At 43.3% G+C, this 16275-nt stretch overlaps 1 protein-coding gene across 4 annotated transcripts in view; it reads left to right on the plus strand.

Moving 5' to 3' along the window:
- Positions 1-576: 576 nt before the first annotated feature.
- The window catches only part of KCND2 (potassium voltage-gated channel subfamily D member 2), a 476309-nt gene continuing 460610 nt past the window's right edge, over positions 577-16275 (plus strand). For all 4 annotated transcript variants that reach the window (XM_038557473.1, XM_038557476.1, XM_038557475.1 and 1 more), the window contains exon 1: positions 577-1691. In XM_038557473.1, coding sequence (XP_038413401.1) covers positions 577-1691 — 1115 coding nt within the window. The remainder of the gene's footprint in view (positions 1692-16275) is intronic.

Raw genomic sequence — 16275 nt, forward strand, 5'->3', positions numbered from 1 at the left:
CGGACGCGGCCCCGGGAGCCGAGGCGGCGAGCGGACTCCGGGGCGCGCGGCGGTGGGGGGGGCGGGGACCGCACCGCGGAGGCGGCGACAACAGGTCGCCCGTCTGGGGCTCCTTTGGCGGGAAGGGCCCCTCGGCGGGGGAGGCGTGCGGGAGCCGCGGGGCCGGGGGCGGGGGGGCCGCTCTAGAGCCCCCGGAGCTCTGCGCCCCGCGCGGGCCCTGCGTCCCCGCTGAGACGCGCGGCGCCTGCACCTGCACCTGCACCGGGACCTGCACCTGCAGCTGCACCTGCACCCGCACCTGCACCGGGACCCGCAGCTGCACCCGCTCCTGCACCTGTACTTGCAGCTGCACCTGCACCCGCTCCTGCACCTGTACTTGCAGCTGCACCCGCACCCGCACCCGCACCCGCCGGGCGTGTCGGCGCGCACGTGGGACCCCTGTTTGAAGCGATCGCCGCGTGTCCAGCGAGCCGCGCGCGCGCGCCCGTCGCTGCCTCGGCCGCGGGACCTCGGCCCGGGCCCTGCCCCGCGTGACCCTCGCGCTCGCCCGGCACCGGGGCCGCCTCCGTCGGGGCCATGGCGGCGGGCGTGGCGGCCTGGCTGCCGTTCGCGCGCGCCGCGGCCATCGGCTGGATGCCCGTGGCCTCGGGGCCCATGCCCGCGCCCCCGCGGCAGGAGCGCAAGCGGACTCAGGACGCCCTGATCGTGCTCAACGTGAGCGGCACCCGCTTCCAGACGTGGCAGGACACCCTGGAGCGCTACCCGGACACGCTGCTGGGCAGCTCGGAGCGGGACTTCTTCTACCACCCCGAGAGCCAGCAGTACTTCTTCGACCGCGACCCCGACATCTTCCGGCACATCCTCAACTTCTACCGCACGGGGAAGCTGCACTACCCGCGCCACGAGTGCATCTCGGCCTACGACGAGGAGCTGGCCTTCTTCGGCCTCATCCCCGAGATCATCGGCGACTGCTGCTACGAGGAGTACAAGGACCGGCGGCGGGAGAACGCCGAGCGGCTGCAGGACGACGCGGACACGGACACGGGCGGGGAGAGCGCGCTGCCCAGCATGACCGCGCGCCAGAGGGTGTGGCGCGCCTTCGAGAACCCGCACACCAGCACCATGGCGCTCGTCTTCTACTACGTGACCGGCTTCTTCATCGCCGTGTCGGTCATCGCCAACGTGGTGGAGACCGTGCCGTGCGGGGCCAGCCCGGGCCACGCCAAGGAGCTGCCGTGCGGGGAGCGCTACGCCGTGGCCTTCTTCTGCCTGGACACCGCGTGCGTCATGATCTTCACCGTGGAGTACCTGCTGCGCCTGGCCGCCGCCCCCAGCCGCTACCGCTTCGTGCGCAGCGTCATGAGCATCATCGACGTGGTGGCCATCCTGCCCTACTACATCGGGCTGGTGATGACGGACAACGAGGACGTCAGCGGGGCCTTCGTCACGCTGCGGGTCTTCCGCGTCTTCCGCATCTTCAAGTTCTCCCGCCACTCGCAGGGCCTGCGCATCCTGGGGTACACGCTCAAGAGCTGCGCCTCCGAACTGGGCTTCCTGCTCTTCTCGCTCACCATGGCCATCATCATCTTTGCCACCGTCATGTTCTACGCCGAGAAGGGGTCTTCGGCCAGCAAGTTCACCAGCATCCCCGCGGCCTTCTGGTATACCATCGTCACCATGACAACGCTAGGGTAGGTGCCCTGCGAGGCGGGGAGCTGGGGGGGACGGGATGGGACGCGGTGGGACGTGATGGGACGCGGTGGGACGCAGTGGGACGCGGTGGGACGAGATGGGACATGATGGGACGCGACGGGATCGATGGGACGCGGTGGGACGCGACGGGATGCGATGGGACGCGGTGGGACGCGATGGGATGCGATGGGAGGGGGGTGCGGGATGCTGCACGTGTAGCTGCCCTGCTGAGACGCTTGGTCCAGGTGATGCAAGGCAGGCGGCAGCTCTTTTCCTCTTTTCTAATCGGTTTGGGAAACCAACATCGAAATGCATGTGAAGGACTCTTCCCGGGTACCCCTCCCCCGCCCCCTGTGACACACGGGGATGCTACAGCGGTGGAAGTCTGTAGTCTGAACCCGCCGGCACACGTTGCCCATTCGTGCCCCAAAGTGATGACTGTGCAGAGAAAGTGTGCAATTCCTGACTGTGGGGAAAGATGATATGATTCGTGTCAATACAGAGAGACGATAAGGAAACATAAAACAAAACAAAACAAAAAAAACCCCACAAAATTGGCGTCCAAAGAAAGGTATGCATGTGCTTGAGGTTTGTTGCGATGCCCAGAAAGTGTCCCGGGGTGTCCAAATGACAGGTTCTCGGGTATATTGGAAGGATTATTTTCCTAAAAGTAGACACTTTGGGCATTCATTTCTCCTCTGAGAACCGTGATTCTTATTTTACCACATTAGAATTCCTGACTGTGGGGAAAGATGATATGATTCGTGTCAATACAGAGACATACTATAAGGAAAAACACACACACACACACACACACAAAATTGGCGTCCAAAGAAAGGTATGCATGTGCACGAGGTCTGTTGCGATGCTCAGAAAGTGTCCCAAGGTGCCCAAATGACAAGTTCTCGGGTATATTTGAAGTATTATTTTCCTAAAAGTGGACGCTTTGGGCATTCATTTTTCCTCTAAGAACCGTGATTCTTATTTTACCACATTATAGAACGCAGATTACAGATATCGTGATCCAAGAATCTCATAATGTGTATGCACCTGTTCATACCCTTCGCCTTTTCATTGTGGTTGAGAGGTTGCACAGTCTTAGAATAGGAGGGCTGGAACTGATCAACTCTAGAAAAATGCAGTAGAATGAGATTTGCAACCTATTTGGGGCTGTAGGTCCGTAGCTTCAAAACAAGAAGTCAGTGACTCTCACACATTTTTTTATTTTAGAAACTACGGATCCCATCAGGCAATGGGCCCATGACCGTTAAATACACGTAGAAAGTAGAGCAGTATCTGGTGACATTGATGGTCCCCAGGGGCTGAATGTATTACAGAGTTTTGAGCCTTCTAATTTCCTTGTAGAATTCTTCTGTGTATGCTTTTATTTGGGAGTAATGGTGTTTTGCAACCAAGGGGGCATGTCCCAGATCATGTTTTTAAAAAATAAATATGAAGGTAGAATTAAAGTGTTTTCTTTTAGATGGTCGGAAAAAGGAAAAGTATGAAATGATGAAATGATTAGTGTTAATCAAACTACAGAAAAGTGGCAGAATTTTTATATTATAGGATCTAATAAAATAAAATGGTTAGAGCCCTTTACTTTTATGAGTTCTTAGGTAAGCCAGGTAGTGATGTTGGTGCCCTTTCTTCAGCCTAAGCTGCTTTTCTTGCATAGTTCATCAGTTCAGTAAGGGTTTGGTAATGGCTGTAAGAAAAAGTTATTCCCAAGACTGTTTTTTAAAGTTTTGTTTCTGGCTAATTTGTCTTCTTTAAATGACAGTGTGGTTAAAGCCAACTTAATTTTATTAGCCATGCGGCGTGGAACAGAAATTCTCATATTGTCATATGGCCAACTAATGGGATATTTTATGTGTGAAGAATTTTTGGCTAATTTAATTAGTAAACGATGCTAAACTAAAATACGACACTCATGAGTTTGATTCAGCTTCACGAATTTTTTTTAAGACCTGCTGGTGCTTTAAAAAAAAAAAAATGAAGTAGTGAAAATTTGAATCCTACTGTTTATATGTCCTTTTTTATCCTACTGGTAGTTAGTTCTGTGACTGATTTTGAGGGCGTAGTGTAGGTGCTCATTTCTTATCAAAGAGAATTTTATATACGTATGTGGTTTTGGCTCTTGTTGTCTTTGTGTCATTTGAAATCTTTGGTAGGACAATTGGAGAGTGCAAATCACTTTCAGGACTTCAAATCAGAAATACATATGAATAAAAAGAGAACTCTGTTTTAAGAGGAAATAAAGAAATATTAAAAGGAAATATACTTTTCAAAAATTTGGTGTCTATGGTAGCGTTTTTCAGGAAGTGTCAGTGAATCATTTTAATGCCTTATACTGTGTATGTGATTGAGTATCGGTATTATAATGAAGGTTGATGGGATGCTAACTGCATCTGGCTAGAAGTTCTATTCTAAACATGAGAAGTTATTCTTATTTTAAAATTTGTTTCCTGAAATGAAATGACTTTAATTTTTTGAGTTTTATTTTGAAATTGATTTTTGTTTTCAGGAAGGAAAAGAGGAAGTGTTAGCCATTAGTTTTTTTTTTTTTTTTTTTTTTTAATATAAATGAGACACTTATCAGCATCTGCTTTTTGGGAGCGTGGGTAGCTCAGTCAAGTGGCTGCCCTCAGCTCAGGTCATGATCTCGGGATCCCGGGATCCAGGCCTGCATAGGTCTCCCTGTTCAGCCGGGGGCAGGGGTGGGAGGGTGGGGGGTCTGCTTCTCCCTCTCCCTCTGCCCTTTGCCCCCTGCTCCTGCTCCCTCTCTCACTCTTGTCTCTCGCAAATGGATGAATACAATCTTAAAACAACAAAAAAAGCATCTTTTTCAAACGATTTAAGAAACTGAATCATAAGACCCAAGTCAAATCTATGAAATGAACTTAGTTCACCCGTTATGTACGTAAGTAGATTAGAAGAATTAAGTATATACAGTTGCTCAAAACTTGGAAGCAAAATGGAGTTACTTTTAAGACTCAAGTTTCACTGAAGTAGAAAATTTTAATTTTCTGGAAATTAAGCTAATTAATGATCCTGATGGAATATAGCAGTCGTACTTATAAGACATAGAAATGTTGATGCAATCGGAATACATTTATTGAAAAGCATATCTGAACATTTAAGAAAGTATATGCTTTGTAATCTAAAAAAAGTTTCTTAGATGTCTTCAGTTCCTCATCAAAATATATTTATAATTTATTTTATTTTCCTAGAGAAATAGATATTTCTTAAAAAAGATCCTGCTTTTTGGGTGTCTTTGTTTGCATTATGTCTCAACTACTTTCTTTAGGAACAGAAAATACTCAACAAAAGCCATTGCCTGAATTTATTTGTTCACTGTAGTTGTTTCTTTCTTTTTCTTTTTTTTTTTTTTTTACTTATAAGCCCAGGAGTCAGGCATAAACTATCTGGAAAATATGCAGTAGTGTGAGTTAGTATCAAGCTGTGTCTGATAGATGACCGAGAATTTCCCAATATACTTTCTGAGCCCTTTTTATAGTTGGCTGATATTTTTAATAGAGCTAATATTCATCAATGAATGATAATAGAAGCGAAAATGGAACCCTAAACAGTGGCTATCAAAAATCTGGCTCGTATGAACATTTTCTACATGAGCAGGAAAGAAAAGAGCTTTGGAATTCAGGACCGGCAGATTTATCTACCTCCCAGGTCCTTTTAAACAATGTTCTGTTGGGTTTGGGTCTGAAGAAATGGGTGGGTCTATCTTAGAACTCGCATGTATTCATCTAATAATCATTTTTGTGCCCCAAATCTCAAATATATCACTAAACTATAGCTTAACCATGCTTGTTATATAACTAATTATTTAATTTGCCAGTAAAACTGTTGCTTTGAAGAACATTTTAAGCCTACCCCACCCCTGTTAAAGTCAGAAACACTAAGAGCACAGTTTTTAAAAAATCAGGAAAGAAGAGTATCAGCAAGATTTTTTGGAACAGTGTTTAGATAGAGTAGCCGTATACATCTGTTCTTCGGTTTCATCTTTTCTTTCTCTGCATATTTATTGACCTTCACTCCCCCACTTCCCTCCTTTCCATAATATAAGCTCTAACTGCTGCCTTATTAAACAGCCTTGGGAGGAAAAGAAAATGGAATTCCTCTTTTGTCCTAACGACCTTTGGCAGATAGCAGCATCCAGTTATTTGTCATTCAGGGGGTGGTACTCAAACGGTGCCAAATTTAGGAAATTTCCAAATGTTTATCAATAATCAAAAATGATTTGGCAAAAAATATTTAATAGGGTGCAGCTTCAGTTGACATTGTACCTTGGGTTCGTGACTTGTGAGTTAGAAACGGCCCCAGGGGGCGCATTGGAGAATTTGAGGACCTTATATACTTAACATCTGCCTTTTGGGTCACCATTACTAACCATTTAAACCTCTGTTTTTTAAAACAGGGATTGTCACATTCCTCATAATGTAAAACTTAAAAACTTGAGAAATATAAGTTCTGTCTTCCACCACTCTAATTTTAAAAGAGTTGCTTTCGTCAAAGTTTTCCCTATGGGAAAGAAAGCTACCATGTGGCAGTTCCATAAAGTTTATGTTTAAAATGCAATTTTATGATTTTTAACTACATAAATTATATTCTGATTCCTGAACAAATCTGGGAAAAAAGAAGTTCATTTGTAGTGTGCTGTCACCAGAAACAAATACGGCGAATTACATCAACGCTCTCAGAAAACTTAGTGTGGTCGTATAAGACTCTAAAAAATTAAATATTTTCCTGCTAACCATCACTATTCTGACTCCATAGCTTTGGGGGGAATATTGGGAGTATATCTTGTGGAATCGTTTACATAGAAACTTCTGGTTTACCCAGTTATTACTCAAAATGAGTAGAATTACTTTCCCCTGCATCAGCATCTGCACATAAATATTGCTGGCCCCGTTCATCAAAAACATCTTTACAAGTTGGGAAGTACCAAGTGTATCTTTCCGATGAGGAGCCATGCTATGGGTAACATCCATTTTTATTTTTGCATATTGTGACATATATGTGTGTGTGAGTGTGTGTGTGTATATATATTTTGTTGTTGTTGTTGTTGTTGTTGTTGTTGTTGTTAAGGGAGTGCACGATGGGGTGGGGAGGAGCAGAGGGGAGGGAAAGGAAAATCTCAAGCAGACTCCGGACTAGGAGCTGGGCCTCACAATCCTGAGATCATGACTTGAGTGGAAATCAAGAGTCAGATGCTTCACCCATTGAGCCACCCAGGCGCGCGCGCGCTCTCTCTCTCAGCCATATATTTATATATGGTTTTATTTCTTTATTCATGAGAGACCCAGAGAGAGGCAGAGACACAGGCAGAAGGAGAAGCAGGCTCCCTGCGGGGACCCCGATGTGGGACTCGATCCCAGGACCCGGGGTCACGCCCTGAGCCAAAGGCAGATGCTCAACCACTGAGCCACCCAGGGGCCCCTTATGACATATATTTTTATAAAAATCTTTATAGAGCATGTTAATTGTTGGGAGTTGAAAATGAACTTTTTTTTTTAAGATTTATTTATTTATTTATGATAGACATAGAGAGAGAGAGAGGCAGAGACACAGGCAGAGAGAGAAGCAGGCCCCATGCCGGGAGCCTGACATGGGACTCGATCCCAGGACTCCAGGATCACGCCCTGGGCCAAAGGCAGGCGTTAAACCGCTGTGCCACCCAGGGATCCCTGAAAATGAACTTTTTAAGGAAACGTAGAGAAATGTGACAAGTGTTACAGGCAACCAAATTTTCACTGTTTATTTTGTTTTAGTCATCATTTGACTGGAGGTAGTATTTGACACGACATACATATGTATTTTTTGAATGTGTGTATTTACCTAGCATTTTCCTTTTTTTTACAAATATTTACTTGGCTGCCAAGAAGCAGTATGTCAGGAAGAGATCATATGTTTTCTGTCAGTACAGCACACTAGGGTAGAGCTATTTTCTAATTTTCACTGGGTCTTGTTAAGATAGATAGATATATATATTTTTTTTCTTTTCAGGATTTCCCTTTAGACTACAGGTTAACTTAGTCTTATTTTATTTGTATAGTTACTTCATTTAATTCTGATGTCATGTATGTCATATTTGTGTAAACCTTCCTCCCAATTATACTTCTCTTTGGTGATGACTTAATGAACCTCAAATTTTGTACTACCTACTTTCTGAATTCCTGGTGGAAAGAAACATATTTATTTTAAATCCGTCATTTTATAGATGCGACACCTTTGGGGGCTTACTGATAGTCACACACTTAAACAGCGGCAGCATTTTTGTTTGTTTCATTTTTTACTCATTTCCCCACCTAAAGACCTTAAAACATTATCTAGGAATATGTAATAATAACTCACTGGGGATTACTGTTGATACTACAGGGATAAGGAAAGGAATACATCTTCTCTTTATTTCATTAACATAATGCATTTTCTCCTGGTTCTGCTCTCTGTGACTCACACCCCATTTCTCAGTATCACTGCTACCTCTGCATGTACTTGCCCGGTGCTGGGGTTTAGCCTGGCGGTGCCCAGCTGACATAATAAAAGCATGTGTTCTTGTTCAGTGAGCTGTTAGACCATTGGGAAGCAGACCATAAGGCGGTAAGTATTTTGCCTGCCTGATGAAGGAGAAGATAAATCAATTATTTTGCTTGAATTTTTGAAAAAAAAAAAAAAAAGAGTTGGCCTCTGAGTTGTAAAAACCATGCAGTTTACCTTTTATTTCATGGAAGGAACAAGAATGGTGAAAAGCATATTCACTGAAAAGGAAATTTTATTTATCTTTCAGAGCTATAATAATGATTTTACTCATTTTTTCCCCCAACTCTTCATATGTCCTATACCGTTTTCTGAGCACAATGATATATGTACTATATGTGCTATATAGTATATAGATTTATATATAATATATGTTTATTTATAGTCCAATTTATATATATAGCTTATATATAGTATATATTTGTTCCTATATAGTACATATGTTTATATATACGGTATTTATATATACTATATAGTTCTATATATTTAAATATATTATTTATATATATTTATATGTAATTTATATATTTAAGCATAAATAAATATATATTATATATATGCATGTGCCTGTGTGTGTGTGTGTGTGTGTGGCCATTTCTCTCCTTCTGGCTACAACAGCTAGATTTGATTGTGGGATATGGTCTGGTATTGAGAAGAAACCCAGGGGTGCAACACCGTCTCTACGTTTCTGTGGCCTTGACACTGCTCCTTGCTTTAGTAGATCCCAGTGGAATTTAGCCTTTAGTGTCCTCCTTTGAGAACCAGACTTTGCAGCGGCCTCGTCCATGAAGCCTTCTCAACCTCCCATATCTACATCATCTGTAGTTGGGATTTTACTTGCCGGGAGTAAGTGCTGTTTTATATATGTTACGTTCTGGTTTTATTTCTTGCCTTCCTAACCAGACAGAAAGGCTTTTGAGGTTTGGGTCTATACCTTTGGAGGCCTTAGTACCTACTAGTTCAGTGCCTAAATGCAGAGAAATCTGTGTTACAGTTTCGCAGTCACGGTGCGAGGCGACAACCTGCGCACCGTGGAGAGCTCCTTAGGGCAGGGCCACCGCCACCATCAGCGAGCGGCCATCTACTAAACCAGTCTTTCCCTGTGTTCGGTGTCCAGGAAAATTGGAGTTTTATTGTTCGAATGTTTTGTCTTTGTACTACAGTCTGCCCTTTGCATTTTCTCTTTGGACACGGGCGGCCTGAGACTCCTCCACTCTTTGCTCCGTGGCTAATTTGCTTCAAAGCCAGAACTCCCGGCGGTCAGCGCCGTTGCTGTGACCGGGCTGCTTTCTGGTGAAGGCTGGTCCTTGCAGCCGCCCCTGGGGAGCAGGTGGGGGTGCCTCCCAAGGTAAGTGAACCCGCACGGAAGTGCGCTGTCCTGCCCTTCAGCCTCCGCTGCCCCAGGAAACGTGAGCCGCCGCTCTCCTCCTCCACCCGGGCCCACTCATTGCTGCTTAAAAATAGTGAAAAGTCTATGGGTGACACGCAAAATCGATGTAGTCTGTCGGAAGAGACGTTCCTCTCTGAAATGATTAGAAGGCGGGTGCACACCGCGGAAGCAGGCGTGTGGGTGCCCGCGGGGCCCGGCGCAGGGCGCGTGGCCTTGGGATTTCGACGTGTCTGTTATGTGGAGAAGGTCTGAGTTCTCAAACGGTGTGGGGAGGATGGGGGTGAGTTACCGAAGTTAGTAAGGAGGAGGAATGACATTGGAAGAGTAGGATGACAGTTGAAATAACGTCAAGTAGAATGAGAAGGTTTTGTTCTGAAAGTGAAAGGTCTTGTCCTTTTTGCTTCTTCCGTTGTCCTCGTTCTCTTCACTTTTAAGAATAACAGTAACGGTGCTTTTGGGAAACCCAGAGTTTTACCAGCAGCACGTGTCTCAGCCGCTCCGCAAACTGTGACCCGTCGAGTTCATTTCAGTTTACCAGACTCCGTGGATCACTTCCCACCGGACTCCGTGGATCACTTCCCACCAGACTCCTGTGGATCACTTCCCACCGGACTCCGTGGATCACTTGCCACCGGACTCCGTGGATCACTTGCCACAGACTCCTGTGGATCACTTCCCACCAGACTCCGTGGATCACTTTCCACCAGACTCCTGTGGATCACTTGCCACGGACTCCGTGGATCACTTCCCACCAGACTCCGTGGATCACTTCCCACCAGACTCCGTGGATCACTTTCCACCGGACTCCTGTGGATCACTTCCCACCGGACTCCGTGGATCACTTGCCACCGGACTCCTGTGGATCACTTCCCACCAGACTCCGTGGATCACTTGCCACCGGACTCCTGTGGATCACTTGCCACCAGACTCCGTGGATCACTTGCCACCGGACTCCTGTAGATCACTTCCCACCGGACTCCGTGGATCACTTCCCACCGGACTCCGTGGATCACTTCCCACCGGACTCCGTGGATCACTTCCCACCAGACTCCTGTGGATCACTTCCCACCGGACTCCGTGGATCACTTGCCACCGGACTCCGTGGATCACTTGCCACAGACTCCTGTGGATCACTTCCCACCAGACTCCGTGGATCACTTTCCACCAGACTCCTGTGGATCACTTGCCACGGACTCCGTGGATCACTTCCCACCAGACTCCGTGGATCACTTCCCACCAGACTCCGTGGATCACTTTCCACCGGACTCCTGTGGATCACTTCCCACCGGACTCCGTGGATCACTTGCCACCGGACTCCTGTGGATCACTTCCCACCAGACTCCGTGGATCACTTTCCACCGGACTCCTGTGGATCACTTGCCACCAGACTCCGTGGATCACTTGCCACCGGACTCCTGTGGATCACTTCCCACCGGACTCCGTGGATCACTTCCCACCAGACTCCGTGGATCACTTCCCACCGGACTCCTGTGGATCACTTCCCACCGGACTCCGTGGATCACTTCCCACCGGCCGCTGGTGCCACAGTGACCGTCGCGACCGGCCTCCCAAGCTTGTGAGCCGTGTGCCCTGGCGGTGCAGGCAGAGAGCAGGCCGCGGCCACCTGTCACTCCGACTGGCGGTGGGTGCTGCAGACGGATCGGGGAGGACACCGGCAGGACCTTGCCAATGGAAACACTTAAGCTGTTGGCCGACCGAGGGGATAAAGCGAGTTCTCTCAGTATCCGGATTAAAGCCTTTGATGAAGAAAGAAGAAAAGTGCAAAGACCTCAGGATGCAGGGAGGCTTGGCGACTTCCAGCCGAGGCCACTGTGATTACAGCAAAGACAGGGAGGGGCTCAGTAGCCGACGCTGTCAGAAAGGTAGTGGGGACATTGTAGACCACAGGAAGGACTCTGGTTTTATCCGAGACATAATGGGGACATGTTAGAGAATTATGAGCATGCTAAGGATATAGGATATGATTTTTGTATTGAAATGAGCACAAGCTCTGGAACATTTCACTTTTTTTTTTAAGTGGTCATTTTAACATTAATTTATTCACCATGTATAAATCCTCATCCTGTGTTAGATTCACTATACTTACCTTAACTTAAAATTCATATCTAATTATTCATGAGATTTTCCAGAAAAAATGGAGTATTTTATAAGAATGCGCAATTCAAGTATTCCCGACTGACAAAAATAAGACTAGTTCAAATGAGAAAATGAATTCCACATTTTAGCTGAAAAGACAGAAGTGTTTCTCAGTAGATATGGAGCTATCTGGGAAATAAGTGGGGATTATTATTTTTTTTTTAGTATAGATTTGCAGACCTTACAGTTGTTGTTGCAGACCTATACAGTTGCAGACCTTACTCTGTGTGCTCAGGAATATCATATATGCTTTGGATTCTCCTTAAAGAATTTGCATTCCTTTTTTTTTTTTTTCTCCTTTCTCACTTTGCAGTAGGTACATGTATCCCTGTTCAGGTGTTTGGTTGTTTCTGTGAGTTTGAAAGTAAAAAGGGTTAACGTGTTCTGAAGAACGCCAGAGGATATGTACCTTTAAACCCAAATTAAATTGGAGCCATGCATGTAGCAGATGTGTCTATGCAGTGAAAACTTAGAGAGGCCTTGCCTTGGTAAGAATCTCCCTGCTGGAGAGTAAAACAAACGTGAACAGATAATTGGGGAGAAGTTGGGTTTCAAAGAAGAGGAATTGGATTAACAGCATAAAAAAAGATTAAAAAACAAACAAACAAACAAAACAAACAAGTTTGTGTGTGTCTCCCAGGCTTGTGCAAATAGTTCCTGGCTCTAGGGGAAGTCCACGTGGCACCTCGCTTTGGCATTCTGTTTCCGTTAGAACACCTGTCCTTCAGGTAATTCTGCATCCTACCCAGTACTTCTCCGGGGAGCTGTGATTTCCGACGGCATAAAGTGGGGTTCTTGAGGATCATCACGAAGGAAAAAGTATTCCCTGGAATTCCCTGCCTTTTGGAAATGAGGTTGACCGTGGCAATTACATTGTAATAATTACCAGCCTTTCTTTATTTTGAATGGGGATCTGGTTTCTTTTCATCTTGATGCAGAAATTGAAACTACGTAACCCTCTGCCACACTAATACATTTTAACTTTGGGGGAATAAAGCCAAATTTTTCCAAATTTGCTGCATCAACTGACAGACACTTCCAGTAGCCACAAATTAGTAAGTGAAAATTCAGGAAAGATGATTTCTATGAGGCAGCTGGATGCAATGGGAAGAGGAAGTGTGGATGGTTAGATGTAAGTTACTATGAAGAAATTAAGTTTTTTTTTTTTATTGGCATGATTTTTACCTGATCTCTTTGAAATGAGCAGGTAATATAATGGCAGCAATCCTAACTTACATTGTATTAACTCTATGACTTGTAATTGGATTTTTCTTTTTTTTTTTTTTTTCCAGCCTGAAAAGGCTTACTCTGGTACACCTTGCATTTATATTTTCATAATGTGAGACATTTTGTTCGACTTTGCATTGGAACTCAAGGCCAATAATATGAAAACGTCAAATCTGAAAATATTTTGCAAGGCTTTGGTTTACTCATTCATGTGAAATTAAGAATGAGCATTGAAAATGATGTTCAGTTGCTTTTCTGACATGCTGTAGTATTTTATCAAATGTTACATATAACTTTATACAAACAAACATGTACAACCAACAAACTATTCACATCTCATCCATTCGTATTATCTAATTTATCACAATATTACTGCAGTTAGAAAAAATCAAGCGCCTCAGACATTTAGAAGGAGATACATTACTGTGAAACAGGATGTACGAATAAATGTCAAGAGGAAATTACCTCCATTTCAGGAAATTCTTAATTATGGAAATTAAATGAATATTATTTCCAGTTCTTCATGGATGACCTTGCCTTTTTTTTAATGTTTGCAATAAAAGGCAAGTGTTTTGAAAAGCGTAATTAACTTACAGTGTAGATACGTTGATCTGTTGTCTTTTTTTTATTTTTTTATTTTTTTAAATTTTATTTTATTTTATTTATTTATGATAGGCACACAGTGAGAGAGAGAGAGAGGCAGAGACATAGGCAGAGGGAGAAGCCGGCTCCATGCACCAGGAGCCTGACGTGGGATTCGATCCCGGGTCTCCAGGATCGCGCCCTGGGCCAAAGGCAGGCGCTAAACCGCTGCGCCACCCAGGGATCCCTGTTGTCTTTTTTTTTTTTTTTAATACAGCATTTGTGCTTTTGGCCTTCAAAATCACATGAATTTGATACAAAATGCCAGAAGATAACATATTCCTATAAAATAAATAAATATTCCTATAAAAAAGAAAAGAATGTAATTTGCAAAATGGCTATAAACTTTTCTCTATGGAAATAAGGCACTTTTTATTCATGATTGACATAGTTTTAGAGTAGTAAAAAGTAAAGTGCCTATTGATTTCACAGAGAACTTTATTATTTTCATAGGTAGAGTCCAAATACCTTCATAATCACCTAAACGAAAGGTAAGATTATTTTATTTCAGAATTAAAGGGTGTCGATTTTTCAGTTAAGTAGCAAATTTTAGGAACGTGTTCTGAAATATACTATTTGAAGGCAAATTTCGAATAAATGTCACTTTAGACTATTCACGTTACTTTTACTTCCATCTTCTTATTATTCTCCACATCACACAGTGTCCACTTTCTGGATCTGTTATTTTAACTATTACTAAAATATGTATTAGCATGTAATGTATACTCAGATATACTTAAAAAAAACACAAACACATAGACATCAATACAAAATGTATAAATCTGTAAATAAATATTATATACATGTGCCTAAGTTGATACACACATACTGTCTCCTATTACTTTTCTGGAAGGACACAAAATGAACTATTAATGATAATTCTTTAAAGAAGCCAGAGAAGAACAATTTTATATTTCATTTTGTACCTTTTTGAATTATTATTATTTTTTCCATTAGCTTACAGAACTTCTGTTAAAAAAGGACTCTCTGGTGATATTTGAAGCCTCTCTCTTCATATTTTTCCTATATAAAAAAATCTTGCCAGATGTTATTTAAAATTAAGTCTCTTCTACAATAACCCTTTTGATGACTTACTCAGAAAGGTCTTAAATATAGAGGGTAATATATTAGAAATGGCCTGGATTTACATACCAGCTCTATGATGTTGGTCACGTTAACTTAAATTCTTTTTACGTAAGACCCCCCATTTGTAAAAATGGGTTAGTGATACCAACCTCATAGGACTTGCATGGAAATTAAATGCAGATATGTGAAGTTCTGACCTCCTACCGAGGTGCTATATGAGGGATTATTATTACATTATGATTACTATTAAATATATGATAATAATATTAAATATAGTACTTTTTCACATAAAAATGTAGTAAGGGAGTAGGGAGGAGGTTTGGGAGGTGATGAATATGTCTGTGGCCTTGATGGTAGTGATGATTTCATGGGTGTATATTTATCCCCAAACCCATCAAATTGTAGACATAAGTATGTACAGCTTGGAAAGAAGAAAGGAAGGAAGAGAGAGGGAAAGAAGGAAAAGAAGGGGAAAAGGTCTCTCTGGGTCACCCAATAGACAATGAGGCAGGAAATGATTTTTGAAAATGAAGAGATACTGATTGAAGACACACCTTAAGTCAAGAGGTATTTCCTATTTAGAAACTGGAATTTTGAGTCATCCTATAAAGCTTTTTATTGTTACTGAAAATTCAACACTTCATGAACTTGGGTTACCAAATTATAAGAATTTTATGTGTCTGGCAAACTTGTTTTGGAATTACATGCTTAATCATTCCTTTATTATTATTTTTTTAACTCCACCAATTTTGAGAGAGGATTTGAAACAATTTACTATCAAACGAACCAAAAGATTAAATAAGCAAGTGCCAAGTATTAAAGATGAAGGGAGAAAAGACAATGATGTTAAATAAAGGCATAGTGAACGTAAGGTCAGCTCTGAATTTCCTGGCAGCCAAAGAAAAGAAGGAAAGTGTAGCGTATTTCACAGCTCTGTTTATCCAAGAAAGGAAATGGTATTAACTCCTGAGGGGTTTCTTTTTAGAAGATGTAGAGTCTAAAATAATCTGGTCAGGTTGATCCCATAAGCTGGTTATTTACCCACATAATAAACAGCATCTGCACCAAGAGCTTCACAAAATATTTAGAACTATTTTTGATTTGGGCTTTTTATGCAAAGTACATAATATTGCAGGAACATGAAGGCATTTTCATAGGGAATACAAATGATGTGATCAAAATATATAACTTCCAGATAATGAGATGCATGTGTAGAGTTTAGCAAATTCCAAGTGACATTTCTCTCCGTGTGGACTGAAGGCCACCAGAATTAGGACAACCTGGGACACTCATTAAAAATGCATATTCTTGGCTTTCACCTAAAACCATTTAAATAATCTCTGGAGGTGGGAGCCATGACAACTGCATTTTTACTTCTTACATCAAATTTTAAGAACCACTGATCTGTAAGAATGTGTCTTGAGCCTATCTCTATTGTTATCATCCTGGAATATTACCGACCTTGGGCTGGAATTTTGAAATGAGGTCAAAAGAAACCATGTTAAATTATGATCCAGACAAAG

This window comes from Canis lupus, chromosome 14 (assembly GCF_011100685.1).
Source record: "Canis lupus familiaris isolate Mischka breed German Shepherd chromosome 14, alternate assembly UU_Cfam_GSD_1.0, whole genome shotgun sequence".
Lineage (NCBI taxonomy): Eukaryota > Metazoa > Chordata > Mammalia > Carnivora > Canidae > Canis > Canis lupus.